The sequence below is a fragment of the Pagrus major genome, chromosome 6 (assembly GCF_040436345.1).
Source record: "Pagrus major chromosome 6, Pma_NU_1.0".
In the NCBI taxonomy this organism is placed as follows: domain Eukaryota; kingdom Metazoa; phylum Chordata; class Actinopteri; order Spariformes; family Sparidae; genus Pagrus; species Pagrus major.
The window spans coordinates 25453982-25481952 of NC_133220.1; the positions used below are offsets into that span (position 1 = coordinate 25453982).

General features: G+C 40.5%; 2 protein-coding genes across 3 annotated transcripts; one reads left to right on the plus strand and one right to left on the minus strand.

The window, feature by feature from the left end:
- Positions 1–395: 395 nt before the first annotated feature.
- On the minus strand, positions 396–7743 carry aggf1 (angiogenic factor with G patch and FHA domains 1). 2 transcript variants are annotated; one of them, XM_073469146.1, is made up of 16 exons: positions 7705–7743; positions 7558–7619; positions 7081–7274; positions 6205–6304; positions 5921–6114; positions 5544–5675; positions 5211–5411; positions 3614–4055; positions 3312–3423; positions 3003–3054; positions 2802–2903; positions 2553–2718; positions 1798–1877; positions 1575–1702; positions 1322–1421; positions 396–1220 (listed from the first exon to the last, which is right to left on the minus strand). In XM_073469146.1, the coding sequence occupies exons 3-16, from the start codon at positions 7264–7266 to the stop codon at positions 981–983; spliced, it is 2235 nt and encodes a 744-aa protein (XP_073325247.1). In that variant the 5' UTR covers positions 7267–7274; positions 7558–7619; positions 7705–7743; the 3' UTR covers positions 396–980. The 2 variants fall into 2 exon arrangements, with proteins under 2 accessions (XP_073325247.1, XP_073325248.1); XM_073469147.1 differs by having other exon boundaries at positions 7714–7733.
- A 4819-nt stretch (positions 7744–12562) lies between these two features.
- tacc1 (transforming, acidic coiled-coil containing protein 1) lies at positions 12563–27966 on the plus strand. The gene is made up of 13 exons (XM_073468767.1): positions 12563–13002; positions 15058–15167; positions 17549–18971; positions 19881–19944; positions 20660–20849; positions 22074–22141; positions 22629–22760; positions 22861–22937; positions 23062–23105; positions 24311–24474; positions 24558–24664; positions 24793–24913; positions 26169–27966. The coding sequence occupies exons 1-13, from the start codon at positions 12833–12835 to the stop codon at positions 26232–26234; spliced, it is 2736 nt and encodes a 911-aa protein (XP_073324868.1). The 5' UTR covers positions 12563–12832; the 3' UTR covers positions 26235–27966.
- The last annotated feature ends 5 nt before the right edge of the window (positions 27967–27971 follow it).

The window sequence follows — 27971 nt, forward strand, 5'->3', positions numbered from 1 at the left end:
TGATTCTGATTTTACAGTGAATTATAAAAAAAATCTATTGTAACTTATTTTTAATCATTGACTTAAAACTTGTGTTACTTACAGCTGAAACATGGAATGAGGCGTTTTAGCTCACCCACAGTATGAGCTTATATTTGTGATGTATGTAGTTCTAACAGTAGCTGTAGCACTAACTACACTTGCATTCTTTTTCCATTTGGTGTGAGTGGCCTCTGTTTGAGTGTACACTTGCACACACATGCAAATTTTCACACAACCCCAGAATGAAACCACAGATACAGATGGACTGTTAAACATGTTTGCACACTGGCCTTATATAAGTATGTGTGTGTCCGTGTGCTTTTGAGCAAACAGTGACAATAAAACAGGCAATGAATCATACAGAAGCAAGAGGCTGAACTTGTTCAAAATTTAATGTACAGCATTTTTAAAAATGCAGCTGAGACAGAGTTACACAAAGCTGTTGTGAATGCTCTAACATGATCACTCCTGGGGTTGTCTCAACAGATACACAGTTGTTCATCATAGCATGATCTCATTGTGAGAAATATAGCTCCACTGTGTTAATATTTGCCTGAGGCGACTCATGTGCTCTTTATTCTGGGAGGACGCCTCTGTAGGTTGGACTACAGACACATTGGACCGTGAAACACACTGCTCTTTTTCTTTTTGAGACTGTAAACATTCCACACGTTCACTTATGGATCAAACAAACTATCTACAAAAGACAGCGAGTGACTTTTACAAACTGTTAATGCACGGCACCAGACAACCAGCTGACAGATAGTGTTTGTAGATAATTGTGTTCACATTCTGTTCCCCTTTAGCAACATTTCCTCCTGCTGAAGGCTGAGTAAAAAACAGAGAAGAAAGAACACTTTTTTCATGTCCTCAGAAAGTAAAAAAGACTCCCTTTGCTCATATGTATCGAACCTCCCAGCTTTTAAATCCACAATAAATATAAACACTCTCGCTCATTCCTAACTTTGGCCGTCTTGTGTGTTTGCTGTCTCGCTCTCTTCTGCTCTGACCCAGGCTTTGGGAGAACTGTTCTTCTGTGTTTTAGGTGACAGCATGTCAGGCTGGCACGAATCAGCAAACCTCTCACGCGCTTTCTCCCAGTTCTTCTGAGACTTTGATTTGGTCACAGAAACACTGTCTAGAGACAAGGCCGCACCGGCCCCCAAACCTGACTGGGACTTTCTGATTTTCAGTTCAATCTGTTGAGAAAAGGAATAAGAAAGAAAATCATTTCTTTTGCTTCACACTATATTTTAGACAAAACAGAATCTGCCAACAGAACATCACCAGATTGTCTTACCGGGGCTTTCATTCCAGTTCCCTCTTTACCCAGTCCCTCTCCCTTCTTCCAGCCCATCTTTTCCAGCATTTTCCGTCCTTTATTGACTTCACTGATCTCCCTTTAAGAAGACAAGTAAGGCACAATAATACATGATTATCACGTTATCTGTTTTTTTCCTTCTTCAGCATTTCAATGGTCTTCTTTATGTTTGGCTTGTATTGTTTTCTTGTCTTTGTAAGGAAATACAGTAAATCAAATACAAAACACTTACTCATGAACAGAAGCTGGTGCATCATCTCGTTTGAAAACACCCTCGCTGCCCACTGTCTGTCGTCGGGACTCTGCTCGGTCCTTGTATTTTCGGTTCCTCAGGGCTTTGGCCTCCTCATACTCGCTGCTCTGTTTACAGAAAAGCACAGAGGTGATTGGCTGCATAAAGAGAAGAAGAGGGTTTAAAACTTAAACTGGCTGCTGCTAGTCCTGCCAACACTCACCTGCAGGCCATATTTGGCCTTCATCTGCTTCAGCTCCTTCTGTCTCAGTGCTTCTTTATCCTCTTTGGTGAGAGCGGGGCCTTTGGGACAACACAGAATTAGCCAAATGTACACACTCTAGTGGTTCCATTAGATACGTTTTACAAAATTACTGTTGTCGCAGCTTTTTTTGCTCTGTCAGCACTTTGAGGATGAGCCACTGGAACAGTGACAGGATGTCAATCACTGAAGTCATGACAACAAAATTAACGGTGCGAGTACAGCATTTTCTCCTCAGGCAGAGTGACAAACAGGGCAGAGATTCTGTAACGGGGGATCAAGAAAAAAGCTTGGCATAACTAGTTAATATCTATTTGGTGATTGAATCTTGGAAGGCAATCCCTCACACTGCCAGGGAAATGTCAGTTTCACACACAGGGATTTCATGGTGCATGAAAATTTCATTTGTAAATTAAATATTTAAGTTATGCCCAATATGCATACTTTTGGTTGGTCAAAACGATGCTTGGGCAGTGGATTTTTTCATCTAACAGAGTCAAAAAGTTAATTTTGCACACACCACCCAGGTACAACAACCTGCTGAGAAAAATTGTAGAGGATACACTGCATTCTAAAATCCTTTTCTTCTCATATCTTCTGACAAGAAAAAGGTAGCAAGTGCAATCTCCCATACAGCCTTTGTTTGAGGAATACTAAAAATATACTATACTTTCAAACATGTTTTAACCACTTGAGGCTCATCACTGTTGGCTCACCCGTCTTCTCCTCCCTCTTGTACTTGCTGAGGTGAGCCATCACCTGACCAGGCTCACAGCCGTCACAGGTATCAGTCCCCGAGTGGATGTGGAAGGACAGCACGGTCTCTCCCATCTTCACCTCATCGCCGTGCATCAGTGCATGTGGCTCACACTTGGTTTTCGGCTGCAGAAGAAACATTCGTCGCATTGCTGACATAAGATTTTACTATTTTATAAACGGGCAACAAAATGAGACAAAATGCTGACCTGTAAAATCCTGTTGCCATTGATGACAGTTCCATTCTGGCTTCCCTGGTCCACCAGCATGTAGCTCTGCTGGTCCTGGTCAAAGTACACCTCCGCATGGAACTGGAACCGAACACAGTTCACAATTAGTAATGGAACACAATCCTGAAATATGCGAATGAATTGTGTCTCCTGGAGAAAACTAAAAGTAAAGAGGAGTACCTTGCTGACTCCCATTTCTGGTATTCGGATTGCATGGTCCATATCTTTCTCTCTGCAACACAAAGACAGCGGATAGTCTTCAAACTATTTTTATGAATTACTGACAGATCAATTCCTCATATTTTCCGGAAGTGAGAGACTACTTTTAATCTAATAAAGATAGCTCATTCTGTCTTTGGTACTTCAACGTTTTCTACTATTGCGACCCATTCCAAAAAAAGTTTCTCTAACATCTGTTTAGAAAGTATGCAACCTTTTCTTGAAATTTAACTCCTGCTGCCAAATGACAAGAGAGAAAATAGCACAAACCTGCCGACGGTAGCTGGAGAGTCGGCTGTGATGATAAAAAGAGTGCCAATCTGCAGAACTGGAGATCTGACCACTGTCACTCTGACACAGGGGGGCCACATGTCTGACATGACTGCAAGAAAAATAAATAAATAAAAAAACATTGTCACAGGAACATGGCGGTCTCAGAAAGCTACACTGTTAAGAGACAAATGACGGGTGATAATTAGATGACGTTAGTAACAGACAGAACAAATTAATACAAGCACTAATTGTGAAGACGTGCCCTGAACAAGCTCTGAATTCAGCTTGTTTTTTCTCACCTTCCTGACTCTGAGTCTCCATCTCTGACTCTGGGCTTTCCTTGGAGGAGGAGCTACTTGATGATGAGAACGAGGGTGTGGACTCCCACTCCTCTCTCTCTGACTCTGTGATCTCACCCTCTTCTGGTTCGCTGTTCCCCTCAGAGTCATCACTCGGTGCTGGGCTCTTTTTCTTCTTTTGCTTTTTTGACTTGGATTTCTTCATTTTCTTCTTTGATCTACCTTTATCATCAGAGCGTGAGCCATTTTTCTGCTTCTTCCTCTTTGAGGAAGATTTATCGCTCTCCTCCCGATGTTTAGAAGAGTCTTTTCTACGAGGGGAAACATCCGGACTGCGAGACCTTCGCTTCAGTTTTCGTGATTCAGTGGTCCTCTTAGTTGTTTGCTTTTCGACCCACTCAGTTTCTTCTTCTTCCAACTTTACCTCATCAAATAGGAGTTCCTGCCATCAGACAGCCAAGAGTGAGATTACCATCTCCATTGATGTTCAGTGACAGCGGGCCAGCTGACTTTGTAGATCCCCAGTTCCGTGTGTGCTAGTATGTTTCTACATGGTTTCAGTCTTCATAGACCAGTCGCTACAAACCTCTACCAAGTTACAGTATTACCAGGGAAATCAACAATCTAAATTGTATTTTGCACAGGTGACCAAATCCTTGAGTAATTTGGGGCTCATGATACTGAACAGAGTCACTAATGTCTATTTCAAACACAAAGTCAGTTGTTAGATTACACAAACAACTATTTGACGTGCTGTGATGATATGAAATGACTGGATTCTTTATGATTCAAATTGCAAATATTTTTCACCTGGGCTTTTCTTTCCTAATTTGACCACCACATTATTAATTGTGATAAAATATGATAAAATTGTATCACTTACTTTAGAGCACGTATACTCAAGTTACTTTGCCCGGGGGTCACTTTTGCAGAATGACAGGAGGCCAGGTGCCAATTAATAAAGAAACACTATTAATATTTATTGAATAAACACATATAACCCATCTTTCTTTGATTTTTTGTCTTATTAAATTCACTTACAAAGTTAATTAAATTGGTGCAAAGTTTGACACGAGGCCTTGACAGATAAGTCTGATATTTTACTGCACTTAATAGCTGCAACTGCATTTTAGTTGTAAATGCTGTGGTTGCATCTGAAAAAATGTATGCAACATAGCTAGAACCTGTTTCATCTGCAGAACCTGTGACCTTCACTGCGATAATATGAGTGATGTTAGTATTTATTCCTCCTGTGATGGCATTACTATTGAATCAAGGGCCCGGTTAAAAAATATCTTCAACTGTTCTTTTGAATTGCTGTGTGTGTTGATATTAAATGGGTACCTCTGTAAGAAGCAGTATTCCAGTAAGAAGAAATCTTCATATTAGCCAATGAGTTAGTCACCTCGTGCACCTAGGTCAGAGGATAATCTTTTAGTCAACTAGCCTCGCATTTATAAATCAAGAAAAAATAAGCTTTGAATACTGAAACCAATCAAGTCAGGAGGGGAACTACAAAGTCAAAAGCCAGCTGTCAGGCACAAACTATAAAAAGTATCTATGTCATGCAATATTAAAAGATCAAGGTGTTAGATACCTTATCGTCCTGGTGTGAAGTTTTCTTAGAACCTTTCTTTAACTTTCTGCTCTTCTTTTCACCAGTGCTCTTGTCTTGGACAGGCTCTGCAGCAGTTTGTGCAGTGGGCACCTCAATCCTGGAGTGAAACTGGTATCGTCCACTCTCTGCATCATAGTAGTAGTAAATGCCTGTGTTGGCATCATAGTACAACTGACTGGCCTGAGAAAGAGAAAAACATGTATGAGATAAAAAAAGAACGGCACACAATTTCTGTCAGATACAAAACTAAACTGCTGCTTAATTTATTCTGCTACAGACAGCCTTATTTTACTAAGAGGGTGTTTGACGAACCGAGTCGTAGTAGAAACCTGTGCTGTGGTCGTAGTACATCCCAGTAGTCTCATCAAAGACGAACCCAGTCTGTGTCATAGCCTCTTCAGCAGTGACCCTCAACATGTCAGCTATGGATTCTCCATCACCCTCCTGAAAGACATAAAGCCATTTATTGGTCATAATGTAAACTTCAATTTATAAATTAAACCTACCAATTAATATGAACACCTCCTTATTGCAGTATTTTCCATTAGAGTTGATACTGTTAACCATGTGATTGATTGGTTAAACCATCAATTCCAATTCTGATAATCAATTTATTAGTAATCTGTGATGTAAAAACAAAGAAGTTTTGCAATTACTTTTTGTTAAAGTAACTTTTCAATAAAACAAACCTCAGTTGTGGGTGCAACACTTTTGTCAGGTTGACCTGAAACATCAGCAGTTGCTGCTGCTTCATCTGGTACTGAAGCGTCTGCTGCCTCGCTGACATCAGCTGCCTCCACTGCTGCTTCTGGGTTCAGACCTTCCTGTGTGTCTGAAGCCTCTGGATTCTGATTGTAGCCTCCATAGTAGTAGTTGTAATAATCTGGAACAAAACATTACAACAGTTTATTAGTTTTCTGACTAACTGAAGGGATCACCTATTTTATTTAATGTGCATACGAAATTGACATACCAGTTTCTGTCCATACATATTCTTCTGTCTGAGTTTCACTGTCAACTCGGTCTTTGTCCCTTCTCTTCCGTTCATGAATCTCCGCGCTCAGCTGGTCAACCTGAAACAATACATGTTGACAGATACATTTATTTATTTACAGACATGCTGAAAACACACACTTTGATAACATAGTAAACAAAGCAAAGATTCTTTAATTTAGACCAATTTAATTGAGGGTTCTCTGCAGTATTTTCCAACAGATGTGGACCACCTTGTCTAAAATAAAGACCACATCCACTTACATCATAAAAGACTAATACACTTTTAAGAAATTAAATATTAACTGTTAGGGAAAACAGCAGAAATTCAATTTTAGGAAACAGCACAGATTTTGTGACTGTGGCTATCGGTTATTACATGTTATTAGGCTGTCATCTACTAACTGGTTTAAACATTGTTTAAAAGGTGAGATGTGCTTGGATCTGACTGACAGGTTCTTGGGGAAACTCTACAGTATTTGACAGCAGTGTCATGACACAGTGCAGTTTACAGGAGTAACAAGGATTGCATTAGTGTACTTGCATATCAAGCATCCTGGGAACAAAAAATGTCTACTGGGTGAATTAAGCTATATCTCTTATCATCTGGGTAACAATTTCATTTAATTGATCAATATTTTTTTGTATTATATTTAGACAGAAGAGACTTTTGACAGTCCAAATCTGAGTAATTTTTGGTTGTCTAAGTCATATCAACACCAAATCTATAAGGGTTTTGCAGTATAAATACGTATGTGTATGTATGTGTTGACAAAGAGAGAAGATAGATGGTTTAATCACACAGTGGTGTGTTTTGAGGTCATACTGCTTGTTAATATCATCAGTATGCACTAACCTGTTTCCTGAGGTCTTCGTTGTAGCTCTCTGTGCTCCTCTGCAGTCTTTCGGTCTGCTTCAGCTGTTTCTGTAACTTGGCCAGCTCAGTTCTGCACTCCAGCAGCTCGTGCTTCAGCGACTCGACTTTGAGACGGAGCTCAGCCTCCTCTGACTCCGTGTCTTTTTCTCCATCTTCGTTCTCCATTTGTATAACTGAAGGCGTTAACATTAAACTTTAAAATAAACTCACACAGGAAAGCAGATTCAGAACATAAGCCGTGGTTAACCGAAGCTAGCTCATCTGTCTGTTTCTAGAGGTTGTTAAGAAGTATTTCGACAGTGAATAGCACAATTGGCAAATACTTCCAACACAGCACTTGTGTGGTAAATCACCACAAAAATATGTTAACCACCCGCTGACCCTAACTGTGTTAACCTTACGGTGGGTGGTGGCACCGTTACTTCGCTAGCTCCGTCTATACGGTGCACTTCTCACCGTTTGCCTCGTTTTCGTCTCTTTGCCAGTGAATTTCCTGTCAGCACGGCACATGAACCGACCTGAAAGTTGAAAAAGGACATTTTGTAACTGCTCTGTGTTTCCGACACAGTCGAGTACATGTTTTGATGATAATTAGACAGTTACAGTTATGACCGTGGTAATGTTTACTGTCCACCCTGTTCGCAACCGCCATTTACTACTCACAACTACGTCACAACGGAAGTACTTCTTCTTCGGGTTTGGCGGACTTCAGCGCCCTCTGTGTAGCTGACACAACTCGAAGAGCTCTACTGCCCCCCAACGACGAAGTATTTACATTGTTTTTAAAATATAAATACAAGTACATCGAGTACGTTTGACGTTTTATCTTTTACCTTCCCCTTTCTTCAGACTATCTTATCTTAACTTTACAATGTGTAATGTATGTTCTTGCTAGCTACACGTCATACTACGGTCCCTGGTAAGTGTCAGCAGCGTTCTCAACATTTCATTGACTTCAAAAAGATTTTTTTTTTTTAAATGTCTTGTTGTGAAGTTGCTCAGTGTCTTCGTGAATTCGCAAGCGTGTATATTTTGTACAGTCAAATAATTGCTAACTGTAAATAAAAAAGCTTCACGCTTCCTTTAGGTCCGCGGTAATTGTTCTCGGTAATTTAATTGAAGAGTTGTTTTGAGTATTATGAAAGCCCAAAATGATCTGACATGAGTTTTAAAGCTGGTCTTTAAGAGGACCTTTAATTGTAGTTTAAACCTCATTACTTCGGTTTAATGCTTGCATGTATGTAACACTGAGCATTTTGAAAAAAGAAGAGAGTTTGCCTGCTGTATGTTGTAGCTGAGTCATAGCTTTAAATGACGAGTCTTTAATACATCTAATAAGTTTACATAACTAATGAAAATGTCCGTGTCACCACAATGAACATTTTTACAGTTTATTAGTGTGCGACAGAGAACACGTTGAGTATAATAGGAATTTGTACTGTATGCAGGTGTATAACACAATAGCTGTAATATGCTATTTTTAAGTTTGTGTTTTTGATTAATTATGTATTATTGGTGATGTTGTTTATCGCTATCAGAATATGTAAGCAGCATTTTCACTAATGGTAATAAGGTGCACTTAATAAGGTGTCATTTTGCATGTTCACCACTAGATGTCACAGCAACACACTGATTCTGTTATTTGACAGCTCAAAGTGAAATTGAGAGAAATAGTGTGAGTTGTGAGTAGGCCTACTTTTGTGACCTGTGAAAGTACTCATCTCTGGCGGGATGTGGTCATATCTTCTTTTCGTTTTCTGCAAGTAGTTTTAGTTGCCAGTTGATGATTATTCATCTCACACCGTTCAGTTTGTGTCACATACAGCTGTCCATATTTGCCATTCAAGGGGCCGACATTTCAGTTTCCCTCACAGTTGTGATCAGGCAAAAGTCAGGACTATATTATGCTAACATTGTTACACACATCATCTCTGTTAGTGGCTCTTGCTCCACTTGTCCTTCCACTTCCTCCTCTCTTCCTCAAACACACACACACAGCTATTCTTCTGGCCATATTTTGATTCAGCTCCTTCCTCTCTGCGTGTCTATATACAGTGTCCAGAGGGAGGGCTGTTGTATAATGATGTGGCTTCACTATTGTCCCCTAAAACTGAAACACAGTCTCTATTTATGGTGAGAGTTTATTTAAAGTGTTGCCCTGTAGACACAGTATAAATAAATCATGTGCATATGTGTAAATTACAGAGTGGCTTGGTCAGAAAATATTGTTAGTGGATGTTAAGCCAGACATGGAGATTAAACATACTTGTGTCATTAATCACATTTGTACGGAGACAGGCAGAATTTAAGTTGCTGGGCGAAGGCCAGAGGGGTTTTTGTTTCGAGTTTTAATGACTTTTCTCGAAAATGTCTTTTGGGTTCCACCCACTGTGTTTGAAATCTGAGCACTTCTGAGTTGTGTTTGGATTTAAGTGGACCGTCAGACTCCTTGGCAGGACCACTGATGGCGGTGGTGGTGGTGGTGGTGGTGGTGGTAGAGCAGTCTGTAAGAATGGAGGGGTCTTTTATGTGGAGACACACACACACAGCTGCCTCACGCTACCTACTGATGTTTATTGATGCCATTTTTAGACTAGAAAAGCAGGCATAAAGCTGTCATGTGTGAGTGCGACTGTTTTGTTTTTAAAGGAGTGGAAAAGATGATGGGATTCGGTTCAGTTTCCTGTAGTGTGCTGGCAACAAATAGCCATGATTTTGTGTTAGGGATTGTAATAGAAACCATTTCTTATGTAACCCACTTATCCCAGGCTGACATGAGTCTTCACTCACTGATGCAGGGAGCCATTTAGAATAAACAGAGGAGCCATGGAGACAACAAGTTTAATGCTCTTTCCACTTACACACCCCAACTTATTGTGAAAAATAACCATGAATGAAGAATATACTCCACCATCACACCTTTGATTTAAGGTTTCTCATGTGTTGTATTTGTCTATCAGTCAAATGTGATCTAAGCCTATTGTGTGTGGGAAGACAGTATATCTTTTGTTCAGTAAGCCTGAGCCACCCAGGATCTCCTCTGTGGTTCAATTACTTAAAAAAGTAGGAAAGCCTGGTGGTTTTGTGAGCAAACGTATCACAGACAAGGAAGAGACACTAATCCCCAGAAGAAAGACACAAATTGATCCTCGTGCACTGATGATAATCACTTCGTAAATCCCTTAACTACTACTTGCAAATGATCAGTTTAAGCAGGGTTCGTCCTCATCCTCACCCCAACCTCAGGCTCCACCAGACCCGCACATTTAATTGGGCAGAGGACCAACTCCACCCTTTCTGGTCCAATGTGGAAACTTCGAGCCTGACTGAGGCACGTGTGTCTCTGCTCCTCCAGTGGAATTTGGGAGGAGTTTAGGGGCTGCATGGCCAAATCAAACGCTGAAGGAGTTTCAGGAGGGGGAGTACAGTATTAGAAAACAGTTCACACAGGATGCAGTTAAAAAAAAACATCAAATATACTATATAGATGTTCTTGAAAAAGTAAATAAATTACTATTGCAAACACTGGTGCAAATGTGGGTGATATTAGCCATTTATGAGAGGTTTGTCTGTGAAAACTCTATAAGTTGATTTCATCTTGTGAGTGCTGTGTTGGTTTTATCTGTGTTTATGAGACTGTAGTCTATCTTACTGCAGTACTCACTTGGCAGACTTTTTAGAGGCTGTAATCATTCCTCCTGTCAATACTGTCCAGGAAGATTCTTGTGGCTGACAATATTTATATTCATATTTAAGCAAGTCTAAGAAATAATTAATAGAAAAAGTTTTACTGCTTTTTGTTGGCATAAACACATGACATGATCAATCGATTTATTCTGTTTGAAACTTTGCATGCCCAGTGTGACATTCTATGCTTTTCTGTACTCCGATTCGTTTGTCATCATCTGACTTACACACACATACGATATATCTCCAATAAGCTACTATCGGCTGCTGTATTGTTTAAGGCAGACATAAAAAATGTGACCCAGTCTTTAAGCACAGAAGCTATGGCCACTTTGTAGCTCTGATATGTGTTTCATTTTGCTTTGAAAACTCACAAACTGGTAATTGTCAGACTTACTTTATAGCTGATACGTGTCGCTAATTAGCATTTATTCAAATACCACCTGCCTTTAACGAAAATATTACACATTATTTATCATGCACTCAAAACAGAGATACAAAGTGCTTTATATGGGAAAATGTGTGAAATAAATAAAAAGAGCATATGAAATATTAAAAGTTTCCAGACATCCAGCACTTCATTTCTGATACACAAGATATTTCTTTACTGGTTTGTGATGGGACATAGATCTGAGTGTCTTCCAATGATAATGAATGTTGTTTTTATGGACAACAGCTCCTTGCAGGAGCATGTGAATGCAGAACAACAAGGGAGCAGGGATGGAGCCTTGGGGAACACCACTGGACATTACCATTACTGAAAAAGTTCTGTTTTACAAGTTCGATTTAAATCAGTTTAAATCCAAAACAGTGTGTGATTTTAGGAAACATGTTACAGAGAAAGGAGAGGTGTGATGTAGCAGTATCTCGGCAGCAGACTCATTTTTCAAGGCATTCCAACAAAATAGTATGACCAATGGTGTCAAATAGAGAGCTATGATTAAGTAGAATTTAAAATGTACGATCATCAGCATCAGCTGTTAGTAATAGATCAATTTTAGCAGTGTTTCTGGCTGTGATTATGTTACTTGGGGAGTCCTCATTTGATTCTAGTGAACGGCTTTGGCTTTTTTAGCAGCATTACTTGTTTTAAGGACTCTTATACTGTTCAGGTATTTTAGACACATATGTAAATGTAAATGTAAACATATCATGAGTAAAATCATGGTTTATTTTCCTTATTGAAACTCAACAATACCTGTCAGATGTTACTAGGGGTTTTTACCATCCATTAATGAGTGCATTGAAGTGGTCTGAGCTGTTACCTAAGCCAGGTATAGCTCCTGGGGCTGTCCAACAGAACTGTTCCCCTGGTCATGCATGCCTGCCACTGGATGGGAGAAACAGTTAACTGTTAAACAGCCTGGGGGAGCAAAGGAGGCTTTAAGATCCAGCCCCACATTCCTAAACCTCTCTCTGGGCTATAAAATGTGGAGCCCCAACAGTCCAGCTCCTCCTCCTCCTCCTCCTTCAGTGTTTGTTTTCTGACTCCCTCCTTCTGCTTCAGAGTGGAAGAGCGGCCTGACAGGAACGTACCATTCTCCACCCACAGGGCAAATCATTTGGTTGAGTAAAGAGAAGCTGCCTCTTTTTGAGAGCTTGAAGCTTCCTGCCTCCCCTGCTGTGTTGTCTGTCAGTGGACTAGCCCGAGGTGGAGGGGAACGGTTGGAGGGGCGTTCAGAGGAGGAGAGTGTGAGAACAGCATTTTGAAACCCAGCTGATCAGAGCTGAGGTATTTTGCCACAGAGGCAGAGGGAGAGGGAGCGTGACTGGAAAAGCGAAGAGAGAAAAGCAGCTGAAATCTGTTTGATTTTAAGACTGAAAATATACAAATAGAAGAGTGGAAAAAGAAATGTGTCCTTCCCTTCATGAGAAACTGGAAACCCATGTGAAGAGAGAGGCTCTGTGGAAAGATGTGAGATCTGTTGGCAGGGTGGAAATCTGAAGAAGAGCACAGAAAAGGAACCGTCAGGCTTTGAAGACCAGCCCGGTGAATCTTTGAGTCGACAGAGGGTTGAAGAAAACCCCAGGGGAAAGAGGAGGGATGTCTTGGCTGTCACCCGTGTCATGGGCCAAATGGACATGGACGGCAGTGCGAGGAGGAGAGGGAGAGGAGGATGAAGATGGGTTGGAAACCAGCGAGGAGAGGGAGCAACGTGGAGAGAGGGGAGAGGAAGAGGAGAGGGAGGAGGACGAGAGATCTCAAGGCTGCAGGCAAGTGTTGTGCTGGAGCCCTGAGACTACTGAAGCTGTGATTCATACTGTCTGGACTGGAGACAGAGGCATTTTCACATGTGTGTCAACATGTTCTAATGTTGATGAGTGTGTCCACCTGTCAGGTTAAGGAATGTCTAATATTAAAAAGGTTAGATGAAAAGGGCAAAGGAAAAGAAGAAAAAATATATTTGTTGTGAGATTTGCATCGACTTCTTCTCAGTTACGTGCAGAAATGTCTAGTGTGTTATGTTGTCGTGCAGCTCTGACACATTTCTGGTGTGGCCGCTGTGGTGTAGACTGTTTTTCTCAGCCTCACTGGGGTACAGCCTCGTTTCTGTGCCTCCTTCATAAATAACACACACGCCAGCACTGCAGACACAGGTATTGTTTGGTTAGATGATGTAATCATTGCTAACACTCAAACTCAAGCTCTGACACATGCTCAAGGCATCATGGCCTTATTGTCTCTGCTCCTCATGTGTGCTTTGATAACATATTATCTTGGCAGTTGTTCTAAGTGTACACAAGGATTCACAGCTACTTTATTTGTGCTGACATTTTATTGACCGGACAATTTATCAGCACCCTGCCCAAAATCCTGGTGTGTTTACCATCCCAGTAGATGAGCAGTTATCTAACCATCAATATCTAACTACACTGTGATGTGGCTCCCTGTGGTGATCAGATCAGATCAGATCGACTGTTGTTGCTCTACAATGCTAAAATCACAAGTCAGTGTTCAAAAGGGTCAAAATACTTTGTAGCCTGTATTCAGACACAATGTTCACATCTTATATTAAGATAAATACATGTAGTGTCATTTGAGTGTCACTTATTTGTCAATGATAGTCAATGTTTTTTTGCAGATAACATGATATGAGCATGTGTATACTGAACAGTAGGGGGCAAGGATGTAGCCTTGGGGAACACCACTGGACGCCATCATTACTGAAAAATTTCTTTTTAACAAGTACGATTCAAACCAGTGTAGGACAACAGATCAGCTATCTAACCAGAGCCTCGTGGTTATCTAACTACACTGTGAAGTGGCTTCTGGCTACTGAAGTTAGCATGCTATCCAGTTAGCCCCAGCCTAAACGGTCTAAAGCTCCTGTGCTAGCAGTGTAAACAATAAAACTCCACATGTCCCGAGCAGTTAGCTGCTAGCTGCAAGGGTAACTGAGCTAACTTGCTTACGGCAGCTACAGTTAGCAGGGGTTAGCAGTTATGAATTTGACAGTTTGTTTCTTACATATTGCACCATATGATAGATAATACAGATACATATATAGGTAATATGGTGCAGTTTCAAACATCATACTCTTTACTGCTACTCTACTGCAATGTGACAGGAAAAGAGTGGGTTTCCCCATTTCCTCTTTCTCTGACTATGCTCAGTCTTGTACTTTCTTTCCATTACTGGCATGAATCAAGCAGTGTCGAGTGTTGCCAAAGCACAGTACAACTTCAGAGGAGAAAGTAAGGTATAATATAGATTGATTTGGGACAGTAAAAGCATGTAAAGGCACATTCGAGTTATCTTTAACTATCACTATTCTCTGATCTATAGTTTCACCACTTTAGGCCTCTAAAAAAGTATTAAAATAAAACATTGTTGAAGGGAACATTGCTCTTTGGTTAAACTGCAACATGCTTTGATGAGGGATCATGATTAGACACTCACTTTAGAGGATCACAAGGTAAAACTGGTTGCAAAACACTGCCTAAGATTATGATTAAATAAATCCTAAAGTATCTGGAGTCAGACAATATCTCTGTAAATAGACTAAATAGATTTTGGAGGGGATAGAAATAAAGAATTGCATTTGTCCTTCTACTTGCACATAATGCAGTTAGTGCAGTTCTGTTTATGTAAGTCTCCTTTACAGGTCATAGTGCTGATTCAGCCTTTTGCTTTTGACATAGTTCCAGTATTTATGACACTACTCCTCAGTTATGTAAGGATATTTCTGTCATCTTACTTTCTCATCTTTTGGATGTTGGTGAAGTTCATGCTCTCTTCCTGTGTGTTTCTCTCTCTGACTTCCACAGCTCTGACTCAGAGGGTCATTTTGGCACTCCCGAAGCTGCAACTCCTGTCCACACCCCTCCCACCTTCCCAGGAGAGCTGGAGAACAACAACGCTGATCCAGACAAAACAGGTGAGGCCACTGCTGAGCAAAGAACGGACAGTGAGGGAAAGGATAAGGAGAGGCAGACTCGACATAGTGTCTAAGATGTAAACACACATGGCAGTAACGCCTCAGGGTAGCTGAAGAAATGCCTTTATTTAGAGTGTCAACAAGAGTCTTGTGATGTTGCTATCATTTTAGAAACGGAAGAAGAACATTTTCTAAAATGTGTCCACTAAGTCATCTTTATACGTTAAAACAGTCACTTTAAAGGTGCAATATATAAAAATTGTTAAAATAAGACTCAAAATAAATAGGGGGCAGCATATTAAGTAACCGCTAACTGCTGCTGACTGTAGCTGCCATTAGCTACAGACTTTTAGCTCAGTTAGCTTTGCAGCTAGCAGTCCAAACTGGGAGCTCGAAGCTGTGGGAAAGTGTTGGTGTTTACACTGCTAGCACAGGAGCTTTGGAACAGAATGGGCCACGGCTAGCTGGTTAGCTGGTTAGCATGCTAAACATGCTCTGCAACACAATACATAGATGTCATAATGTCAAAACTGTTTTCCTTCACATTCTATTAATAATTCTAGTTACCTTTGGAATACTATCAACCAAAATCATTATATATTGCACCTTTACATAGCATATTTCGGCATATATGAATTCTGTGTGTGTGACTTCTGTGTCTGAACTGTAGCGTATCAGGTTCACAATACCAGAGTAATTGGATACACATGTCTGTCTGACTGTGCAGGAATGTACCTACCTACTGCATTTAAGCTTGAACTTGTGAGTACCCTAAAAGTTATGCTAATATTCAATTTTGCCATGGATAATACAAAGGTGTGTTGAATTGCAATGTTTTAGTACAGGTAACTAAGGATACTCTTACCTAACGTGCTTGGTATGTAAGCTGGTATGCACACTGAGTTGGTATTTTGGGTGTGATGATGGCCGAAGTGCTGTCATTGTCATTTGAATCATTAAGAGGAGGAGCCTTCAGCAGAGTGTGGGAATGGCTGTGGAATTCAACAGGTTCAACAAAAGCTTGCACCGTTTGCATTGGTAACCGATAGGGATCACAATGAGGGGAGTGACTGAACAAAGCTTGTTATCTGGCCATCATGCAGCTTGCTTTTTAAGGAGGTGTTCATGAGGCCAGGTGTTGAAGTGAGGGATGTTTTGGTAGGAATAACTTATTCCTGCAAAACAGCCCCAACAACCTTTTCCAAAAGTGTACATTGTGAGAGTCAACCGGTATAGAGCGACGAGGGAGTTCACTTGTGTTTCAACCACAAACATCCCTTCCTGTAGCTGTGAAGGAGGAAGTTTAAATCCTGGCAGGCAGGAGCTGAAGTGCCTCTAGAAACTTCTTTGAATGTAAACATGCTGATGGTTGTGTTTGTCCGTGCCCATCCAAAGTCTCCATTACTACACCAGTGTCACTCTACACATGATGGCAGTTTATAAATATGTTGATAGATATAATTGAAGACTTTGTTAAAGCCAAAAAAGGCACCTGATTAAATTAACAAATGGAAACTTGAGGGTTTCTTTGCGTGTCCCCTGTGGTGAAATGCATGATAAACTCACATTTGGCTTGAGTTAATATAATAAAATTCATTTTCAACACTATTTTGCAAGATAATCATTAAAACAATACAGATGCCATTTACTATGCACAGGTAGATCACATTGATACTAAAATCAATGAAGTATTTCATAATAAAATGTAAACAAATGCAAAACAGTTCATTTTAATAATCAAATTAGACCATATGTTTTGCATATATTGCAAACCGGCACTGCAGCTGTGTGAAATATATCCTTGCTGTGACATGTTCTGCCTTTATAAACACAAGAGTACGAGAACAAAAGGGATTCACATACTATCCACTGAATATGCATGTGGACACATCTGTATGGACATGTTGGGCAGCAGGAATACTTTGAAAATGAAACTGGAGACACACAAACGTGAATGGAAGTAGGTAGAAACACAGCAGGCAGTGCTAGTCTCCTAGCAACATAATATTACATGAGTGTGGCAGCTATGACAGGCATACTGAAATATGTTGATGTGTCAAAAGGATTGCTGGAGGCAATAATTACACCACACCGGCCGCTGTCCCTGTTGTCCTCAACACCCAACTCAAAATAAACCAAAGCTCTCGTTTTCTCTGTTTTCTAATGCACTGCTTGGTTTAAATGTCATGGCCCTCGTAGTAAGACATCACCATGGCAACAGCAGCAATTGGAAGAGTTGGCTGGCTTGTAACCAATCAGACGTCACCTACATCTGAGATTAGATTTGATTGGAGAGGCAGAAGAGGTGTGCATGCAGTTTTAAGGTTTGCATTTTTAATACATTTTTATTGTTAATTCTGGTGTTTTATGTTCTTCTTCAGATGTGGATAGAGAGGAGCACCTGATAGTGACTGCTCCTGTTTGGGATCAGGATATTTTGAACAGCCACAACATGGGTCAGGACGAGCCTGCAGTGCCCATGGGTGGCCCACTGAAAGTAAACATCCAGACCCTGGAAGCAGAACAAACAGAGAATCTTCCAGAAGATCTGGGCTCTGTGCCTGTCCCTACTTCATCCCCAGTGAAGGAAACGTTTGAAGTGGCTGAAAGCACAGCACCATCCTGTGAGCCATCCCAAGCCCCAGTCCCTGTCCTAGTTGCAGATCCTGTCCTGGATGAGGCTCCAGCTCCTGTTCCAGCTCCTGTTCTAGCTCCAATACCAGAACCAGAATCAGTCCAGAACATTGAAACTGAAGTCAGCCCAGCTCTGGAGCTCCCTGAGCAGAAACCTGTTGCTGAACCAGAACCACAGTGCAATGGCCTCAACCAGACCGAGCCCCCTCAAAAGACTAAAACTAGCAAGTCAAAGCCTCCATCTCTGACAGTGAAGGCCTCGCTGGACGATCTTGTCCAAACAAATGAGGAACAAGAACTTCCTGTTCCCAAGGCCACTTACAAATTTGACCCTGACCAGCTGGATGATAGCTTTAACCCCTTCATCAGCGGCGGATCCAAAATCCCAAACTCTCCACCACCTTGTGGTTCAAGCTCTCTCCCCAGACTCGAACCATTGGGCGCCTCATTGCCTGTCTGTGAGGCCAGCTCAGCACCTCCAGCAGAGGAGGAGATGATGGAGTCATTATCAAAGGCGAAGCCTGTGGTGCTTGAGTTCGGTCTGGATGAAGAGAAAGCCAGCAAACCACCTCCCAGGAAATTAGGTGGTAAAAAGACAATCAGCAAACTCGCAGCTAAGAAGCAGAAGCCCAAAGGATCAGCGGCCTCTAGCAAACCAGCACCAGAACCCACAGACTCACAACCAGTGTCAGAACCAGTGTCAGAACCAGTTTCACAACCAGTGTCAGAACCAGTTTCTCAACCAATGTCAGAACCAGTTTCTCAACCAGCACCGGAACCCGTTTCAGATCCTCTTCCAGAAATTGCTTTGCCAGGATCAGACTCTACTGCGCCTATGAACCTTGATGATGTTCCTATTCCTAAGTCGGGAACGTATAACTTTGATCCCAGTCAGTGGGATGATCCCAACTTCAATCCATTTGGTAGCAATAACAAAATGAGCGGCTCTCCAGTACTTCCTAAGGGCTCGTACAGTTTTGATCCAGACAATTTTGATGACTCTGTGGACCCTTTTAAACCCTCCAAAGCCCTGAGCACAGAGGAATCGTCCAGTAGCGCCCCTCAGCCGGAGAAAAAAGTAAAAGAAGTGGGCAAACAGAAAGCAGGACAACCAGCTGGGGAGAAGAAAGTGAGGCAGATCCCCAAGAAGAGCAAAGAGAGGACAGCCGTGTAAGTCTTTCTTTATAATTTTGAGGCTCTAACACTATCACCAATAATGCAAAATCATATTTCAATTTATGCAATATACACGCTCATATAAGGCTTAGATTTATCTTTCTTTGGCTGGATGTGTGCATACCAAACAACGCTTTGAACACATGCCAAACACTTAACACTGCATACTGACCATTGATGCAATTCCCAGGTTATATATAGGCTCCTAAAAGTACTTATAGCTGCAGTGCTCTGAACTAGTTTCAGCTTTTCTAGCTCTGTCAGCATCTCATGTTTATGCTCAAACCTTTAAACTTTCTTCTGAGTGTCTAACATGCTGAGCTGAACACCTCTAGTCACTCACACGCTCTTCTTTGTCTCTTCCCCCTGCTCCGCTCTCCATTCCCTTTTAATCACTATCCCCTCCATCCTTCATCCTTCCTTCTCTTGTGTGTTACGCAACCCTCAACCTCTGCTTTCGTCCACTTCGATTAGCCCCAGGAAGTCTGAGCAAGTCAAGTTTCTCTGTTTTCTGTTGTAAGTACTCTCCCTATCGATGCTCTCTTTCTTTCTTTCTTTCGTGCATGCTGGCTTCCCATTTTACACTCATCATGGCATGTGCTAGGGTCAGGACTGACCTGTTGAAGGAGCATGAGAGGGAAATGATGTCTTCCTTGGTTTCAACTCAACTCACAAGGCCATCCCCTGTTACATCAACAAGTTATTTTGTCCCATCTTGTGACCCTCCAGAAATTCGGCAGCACTAGTATGGTTATATGTGTTACTCATTTAATATGGCAGAGAAATGCTTGAAGCTCTGTGGTTGTAGAAACAGGAGGAAGAGGAATTAAAATGTTTAAGGATCACTGCTTTTGGATCTACTTATTCTGACACTTTTATTGTCATCATGTGCTTGTTCTGTAGGAATTCCTGTAAACTTCAGAAATACGATGAGAGCCAGTCCTTGGTGCTTGACGTGTGCAATCAGGTAATGTGTGTTCTCTTGTGTGAGCTGGAAATGTCTCATCTTACTGCAGTGACACTGCATTGTCCATTATTCAGCAGCTGTCTAACCTCTCAGCCTCACCTCAACACACACGCATAAACTGTGTACACTGTGACACAAGCAGACAGTAGCATCAGCAGTGTCGCCAGCTCTGCAGTGCTGGCTTGGCATGGTGACAGATCTGTGACTTATCACTCTGCAGTCAAATAATAGTGTGCTGCCCCCACGTGCCCTCGACATTATCACCCTCTCTATCCTAAAGTGATATCCTCAAGATATTATGTAACACCAGAATCTGTAAGATAACTTATTGTAACAGAGTTTGTCAAAGCCCAAAAGTGTTGTGTTACCTCCCCAGCATTATTTGTTCATGTTTTAATTCACAATGGTACATGTACATGTACACTTTGTTTTTTATGTAAACAATTGTTTTTATGTCTTCAACCTGATATACTGCATATAAGGCCCTTTTCAGACCTGGTATTAACATCCATCCTGACACTGTGTCAATCGATCCAACCTCTCAACAAATAACTGTAATATCTCCAGACTCCCTTTACAAATCGCACAATTTTGAGAGCTGTCCACTTGTGATCGGATCAGTCAGGACGGATGATAACACAAGGTATGAACAGCCTCTATGTGTGAAATAAAATCCCACTATAATGTGGAACCTTTCTTTCCCCTTTATGTCCAGGAGGAGGATGAGGTGGTGGTTCAGACCCCAGAGATCACTCAGCGAGTTCATCACGCCACTGACGAGGAGAAGCTTGCCTCCACCGGCATTATGGGCCAGACATCAGACAGCCAGGAGGAGAGAGGAGAACCTGAATGCATTAAAGCACCTGCGAAAAAACAGCAAATCAAGGATATACCTGTTATAGATGGTATGTTTGGATCTTCAAATCCTCCAGTGTGTAGAATTCAAAGCAGTGTTTGGAGTGATAAAGAGACTCCACAGATCAGAAAAGGGGTCGTTTTAAGGTGATTATTAAGTCAAATAAATACATGCTAAAGATGACAATTTTTTCCCTTTAAGTAAACTTTAGTGAAAGGACTAATTGACCTATCTGTCCCTTGACAGTGCACGTTTTATCACGTCAAGTAGCACTTAAAGACATCACATTGATTCCAAAAAAGTTGGGACTCTGTGTCAAACATAGTCCTAAGTAAAATCCGAATGCAGTGATTTGCTCATCATTTTTGACCTATATTCACTTAAAAACAGTGCAGAGACAATACTTTTTTTTTTTTTAGCAACATGTTTTCAAACAAGTAGGAAATGGGGCAGCAACAGACAGTTGTGAAATGATCAAAATCATCTGTTCCACAGGGACAGGTTAATTGGTAACAGGTGATAGTGTCATGAATGGGTATGAAAGGGGCATCCTCAAAGGCTCAGTTGTTGACTAGCAAGGATGGGGTGAGGTTCACCACTTTGTGAACAACTGCGTGGGCAAATAGTCCAAGACTTTAAGAACCACATTTCTCAGCCCACTATTGCAAAGAATTGAGAGATTTCACCATCTACAATCCATAATATCATCAAAAGATTCAGATTATAGTTGCTTATTTTATGTAACCCATTACTATCCAACCTTGGTGATATATTTAAGTTAGTAGTCATTTACTGAACAAATGAGGCAGTGTATGCACGAGGCATGCTGGTATAGACGTCGGCATGACCAGAATGCTGCCTGTTCCAAGAGTAGAGTAGAGTAAAGAGTAGGTGAATCTGGAAAATGCGAACAATGAGAGTGGTTCAGTTACATAGTTTTCTCATCCAGTACTGTACTGGAGGCTGCAAAGCCCCACGAATGTGTCAAACTTTATGATGAAGAAAAATGGAGCATGCGTGCTCAGCAAAACCCAGTCCGGGATATGGGACACTTAGAAATATTACACTGGGGAACAAGAAAACGGAAGCAAGGCAATTTAACAAAAACAAACAGTGCTCACATTCTTAATACTGAAGTTCAGGCAAGTTTTTGACATTGAGCACAGATAGGCTGCTGTGTAGATCTGCCTCTTCTTTGTAACTTAAACACGGGTTATTAGAACAATTTACAGCTGTCAGTTAATTATTTCTTTGTTTTATTGTTCTCTCCTAGAAGTTCCTGAGACTAAGATTGCAGATCACCTGGAAGAGAAGGACAGCTGCAGTTTGAAAGAGGAAATAGTGAGTAGAGTCTAAAAAACAGCTGGGAATCAGTGTGAATATTTAGACATAACTGGCTTGTTTTGAACCACCTGTTCTTTATTTAATTTGGGAAGAAGAAAGTGTAGTTTAACCATAATTTCAGTCACACTAAATTTTTTTCATACTAGGACCACAGTTAACTTGTGTTTTGCATTCTTATGCCCCTCTAGCTATTTTTGCTGCAATGATCTTATAGCTTTTACTCTCGCAATATTTGCCTAAGACAACCACACTTGAACCCTCAGGTTATACAAATGTTTGATCAACTATGTTAAAATCAACTTTAATACGAACTGTTGTCCCTGAGCATTCCCAGCCAATAATGTGATCCTAAATGAAAAAAAAGCCAGCAGAAGTAGTGAGGTGTAATGTGCCATAAGGGATCTGCATATGAAATGTGAGGATCATAGATGTTCTTGTCAGATCTTGGACTGAGCATGCTGTGTGTTCTCTGCATGTTCCACAGAGTGAGATATCCATCTGCCAAACAACGAAGGTGACCTGCAGTGAGGCCCCAGACATTGCAGCGCTGTCCCAGGACAACATCCCACTGAGTGAGATGGACAAGGCTGCAGTACTCACCCTGATCAGAGAAGAGGTACGTCACACACAGTCAGAGACGGCACTCGTTTAATGAAGTTAATCTGATGATGATTAATTCATAGATCTGAACATTTTTTTTCTTCATGCCAAATCAGATCATCACTAAAGAGATCGAGGTCAACGAGTGGAAGAGGAAGTACGAGGACAGCAGAGTTGAGGTTATGGAGATGAGGTACAAAGCTTTAGTGTTTCCACTGAACTTTGCTTCACATTTAGAAATATTACAGTGCAAAAATATAAATGATTTAGAGAAAGTAAGTTGACACATGGTGTACTTTCTATCCTTTCTCTGACAGGAAAATAGTGGCAGAATATGAGAAAACAGTTGCACAGATGATTGGTAAGTTGCTGCCACCTGGTGGGGGTTTATCATACATGGGTTTGTTTGTTTAACCGGCACCTCATGCATCCAGAATACCTTACTATAAGTAGCCTGTGTATTTCAGGACCGCTCCCCCAACATTGTGACTCTTACAGGATACTTTGAATTTAAGGATGCATTACATAAGGACACACTGTACTTAAGATGTGTACAGTCAAGTACATTTTCGTTGTTGGGTCTGATGTAGTGCAGTGACAATTAGGTTCATGTGTCAATTTCTCAGCTTTATTCTGAGAGTGTTTACATCTTCATCAGAGAAAGTTTGCAGTAATTGTGCTTTACCTGGTCTGTCAAGTATATTCCACTGTTAAAAAACCCCAAAACTTATTGTTTGTATGTTTTGGATCACTGTCCTGCTTCTGTCTCAAAATTAGAGAACTACTAATATAAAAAGGGCTTAGAGTCCCACACCCAGTATCGATGTGAACACACTCAAGCACCTACGAGAGTTGGCACTAATCTGCATTTCATTACAACTTCCCCTTATTCACTTCCCTCCTTCCCTTGATGTTACGAAAGAGCGTATGTCACACAGGGGCCACTGTAGGAGCAGAATGAAAGTGTGTTGGGGATTTAAATGGACTGCACTTACCCTTGTAGGTTTTCAGCACCAAACTGTCATGGATCAACTGCCAGTTGTAGGCTTAGAGCTCTACTGCTTTTAAAAAATAATCTTAAATAACGGCAGACTCATTTCAGTGAGGCAACCATGTATTTACAGATAATGTTGCGAATAAATAAATGGCACAAGCTGAAGAGTTTTACTTACATTACTGCCACCTGACCACGTATTTCCTCGCACCAAATGCAAAACTGCAATGCATTGTGGGTGATTTACACCTCTGGAGTGATTCACTGTTGACTTGACCCCTCAGCCATCTGAGGGTCAAATCCCCCAAGTTCACTTCAGTTTTTCAGACAAATGGAACAACACTTATGATGGCAGTGCAGAGAAAGTCAATGAGGGCATGTTATAGACTGTTGGAACGCAGCCTTAATATAGCCTCTGTTTAATGTCAAACACAGTGTACTGGAGTAGCTTACAGATACAAAACAATATACCACCGCTCTGCAACTGTCTTTGCTTGTATTGTTGCATTAACATGTGGTATACAGCTTTTATTTCCTTTAATCTGATATCTTGACTCCTCTGATGTTTGCAGAGGATGAGCAGCAGCAGAAGACCCTGTCCTGTAGTAAGTCAGTCAGGCAGTTGACCATAGAGAGAGATCAGGCCATAGCCGACCTCAACTCTGTGGAGCGCTCCTTCGCCGACCTCTTCAGGAGGTATGAGAACATGAAGGGAGTCCTGGAGGGCTTCAAGAAGGTGAGTAGAGCGTCAGTATGGCTCTCACTGGATGCATCAGCCCCCACAACCACATAATTGATTATGTTCCTCTGTCTCTCCAGAATGAGGAGGTGCTGAAGAAGTGTGCGCAGGACTACCTGATGCGGATCAAACAGGAAGAGCAGCGATACCAAACCCTCAAAGTGCACGCTGAGGAGAAACTGGACAAGTAAGCTTCCACGTCTGCAAGATAAAATCATTGGACAGGTTTTTAAACCTAAATATCTATTCACATTTCAAGGCTAGACTCTCATTTTGACATCCTATCTCTTGTCTCCTTCACTTCCTGTCTAAAAGGGCTAATGAGGAGATAGCCCAGGTACGTGCCAAAGCCACTGCTGAGGGTGTCGCACTAAATGCCAGCCTGAGAAAGGAGCAGATGAAGGTGGATTCACTTGAGAGAGCTGTCCTTCAGAAGGTAGGGCATCTGCAAACATGATTAAAATGGATTAATTGTGTTTAAGGCAGGGTATGCTGAAAAAACAATCTGGATAATTGAGGTTAAACACCTTTCACTGAGAGTGCTGTTTGCCTGTTGGCTTATAGGTTTTTCTTGTCAAGTCTGATAACTGGTGCCAAACAAGGCATGTTTAAACATCAATGAGTTAATTGTGGTATGTGGGAATCATTACTGTAAACAAGTAAGATCACAGTAGAGATCTCTCGTGGGTTTTATTTCACCAGATTACAACACTATTGTTTTCCAAGGTTAAGACCACAATTCCCAAAAAACCCTATTGTTTCCTGTCCCTTCATTGCGTTTGTTTTGTCTTCAAGCTGAGTGAGAGGAATAAATGTGTTGTCCCATTATCTTTTACAAATTCCTGCAGTGATTTAAAAAGTGCTTAATTTACAGTAGTCTGTAAAATCACTTGAAGTCCTTCAATATGTGCAGGCACTGAGCACAGACTTCATAAACATCTGTGAACACACTGGCACAGCATCTGACACTAGGGGGCAGTGTTTATATACAGAAACCAGAATCTGGTGAAAATTTAAAGAGAAATATAGACACAGAACATCTCTGATAATTCCTGAAAATAAAAAAGAACATGTTTGTTTTTTTATTACTGTTTTATTTATTATGACTTTAATTAAGTAAAAGTAGAAATGCCATATGTCTAAAAATACCTGAAAGTACTGAATTCAAAATGTTATTAAAGTAATAAGTAAGTATTATCAGCAAACATTCTTAAAGTATCAGAATAAAAGTATATACTGAAGTATATAAGATAGTATAGTAAAATATATTGTTCTGATTTGATCACTAACAGATAAACGTAAGAGCATTTTAAAGCTGTAATAATCATTGTGGAGCCAATTCCAGATACTTTGTACAATATTGTAGTACTGCATCATATCATAAACATTTTTGTAATTAAAGACTAATGACTAAACTTAAGTGTCAAATAAATGTTGTGGAGTAAAAATTACAACATTTTCCTCTGAAATGTTGTTGATTAGAAGTATAAAGTGTTTAAGTGTTGCATTCCACCACTGGGTAGTGTTGAACACAGCAGAATTTAAATGTTGTAGGTGAGCACATGGACTCTTCTGCTATAGTGTAAAGATTCAAAGATTTTTATTGTTCCTGTACAGAATTGTGTTTCTGTTGTGTCATTTTAGCTTTAACCCCAATGTCTAAACACTGTTCCTCTCTCTGTCTCTCACAGAATCAAGAGATCGAGGAGCTCACAAAGATCTGCGACGAACTGATCGCCAAACTGGGAACAGAATAAGAGGCCTTTAAATCAAACTGCAGCATTGATGTAAATTCAGTACATTATCACATTCAAGCACAAGTCAACCTTTTTTTTCTCTTTGCTCATATGTTTGTTTTTTTAAGCACATTCAAAAATACAGAACTGTTGGTATTTTCATCTTTTCAGACTGAAATATGATACCAGAACAATAACTGATCATTGTGTTAAGCATGTCATGGCCGTTTAAGAAGCACAAATTTATCATGAGATATATTTTATTTTGAAGGAGAAGCACCATGACTTGATGATCTTTAATTAAGGATCTACAGTTAAGACTAATTTTATGGTTCAAATAATCATTCGTTTTAAACTTTTCTTGGAAATGTGTGCATTTGAGAAACAAAAACAGCTATTTTGTTGTACTCCATTACCATTTTATACAGCATGTTTAACACAAAACTGTAGGGAATAATGTGGGAACTAAGGGAAAGACGATGTGGATACACAGCACAGACATCTTTGACCACAGTACGTCTCCATGTAAGTACGATGATACAATCTTCAGAAAGGACTAATCTCTCTATTGAGTGCCTAAACTGATCATAGTGTATTAGTTTTCTGGCCTATAAATATTTCTTGCTTCCATTTCTTTTGTGATACAGTTTAATTCTGCTGCTTATCTCTTCTTTCATCAGCAAATGAACTGAAAGTCATATTACAGAGTATTTCTTAAGTTGCCTGTGAGGATGTTACCCTTCTTGTTCCACAGGATTACATATTCAATGTGTGATAAAGTCCTCAGTTATGCAGAGTGTGAAGTTGAACCGCAGAGTTTTGACATCATGCACATTATGCCCCCAGTAAATCTCTGGGGTTGTTAAATATTGAGAGCACTTAAGAGAATCATAAATTCTGATCTGTAATATTTTATTCATTTGATGATGGTTTGACAGTGATGGGCGGAAAATAAAGCCTGGTTTGAAGCTTAAGCAGTAAAAACTTTGCTCTTATTATACTGTATTATTCAACCATGTGCCATGTTTAATTTTCTCGCTCTGTGTTTGAGTGCTGAAAAGTTCCTGTTCTGTCGCTGCCACGTAGATATCGTAGGACTGTATTCAATTCATTTATCTGTGAGCCCAGATGTTGCTGGCGTGCCTTTATTTTGTTAAAAAAAGAGACGTTTCCTTAGTTCCTTATTGCAGTTTTCTTTCCAAACTCTGTTGCCAAAGTGTACTGTATATAGTATATATATTGTTTATGATCAAAATATCCTGAACAACAATGAGTTATAATGGGTTTCAGTTTTGATGCTTTACCTGCAACAGATGAATGGCGGGCTACTCTTTAAGGTCTGTGTTTTTATGAGCAGACGTTCATCATGTAAAAATATCTTCATTGCCAACATCAGCATTTTCTGGTCAGATTGAGCCAGTAGGAGCGTACAAGTGTATTTTTTGGTCAGATGTGTCTCGGACATAAAGGACAGATTCCTTCTTTCACGTCAGCACAATCAATTGCCAAACGTAATTGTAAAATGAGATGGATGTCAATGTGACTCTTTGTCCTGGTGTAGTGGTGTGACATTAGTCTGAAGGTGCTTTTCAATGCAAATCCATTGTTGCAGTACAATATGTGTAAATTTTATACTTTATGAAAAGATTTTTTGTTCCTAATATTTGTAAATTTGAAGAATTAAGTATACTCAGATGTATGTTACCTGCTATATTTTGTGCATTCCTGAATAAATGGTTAAGATTTAATATTATGCCA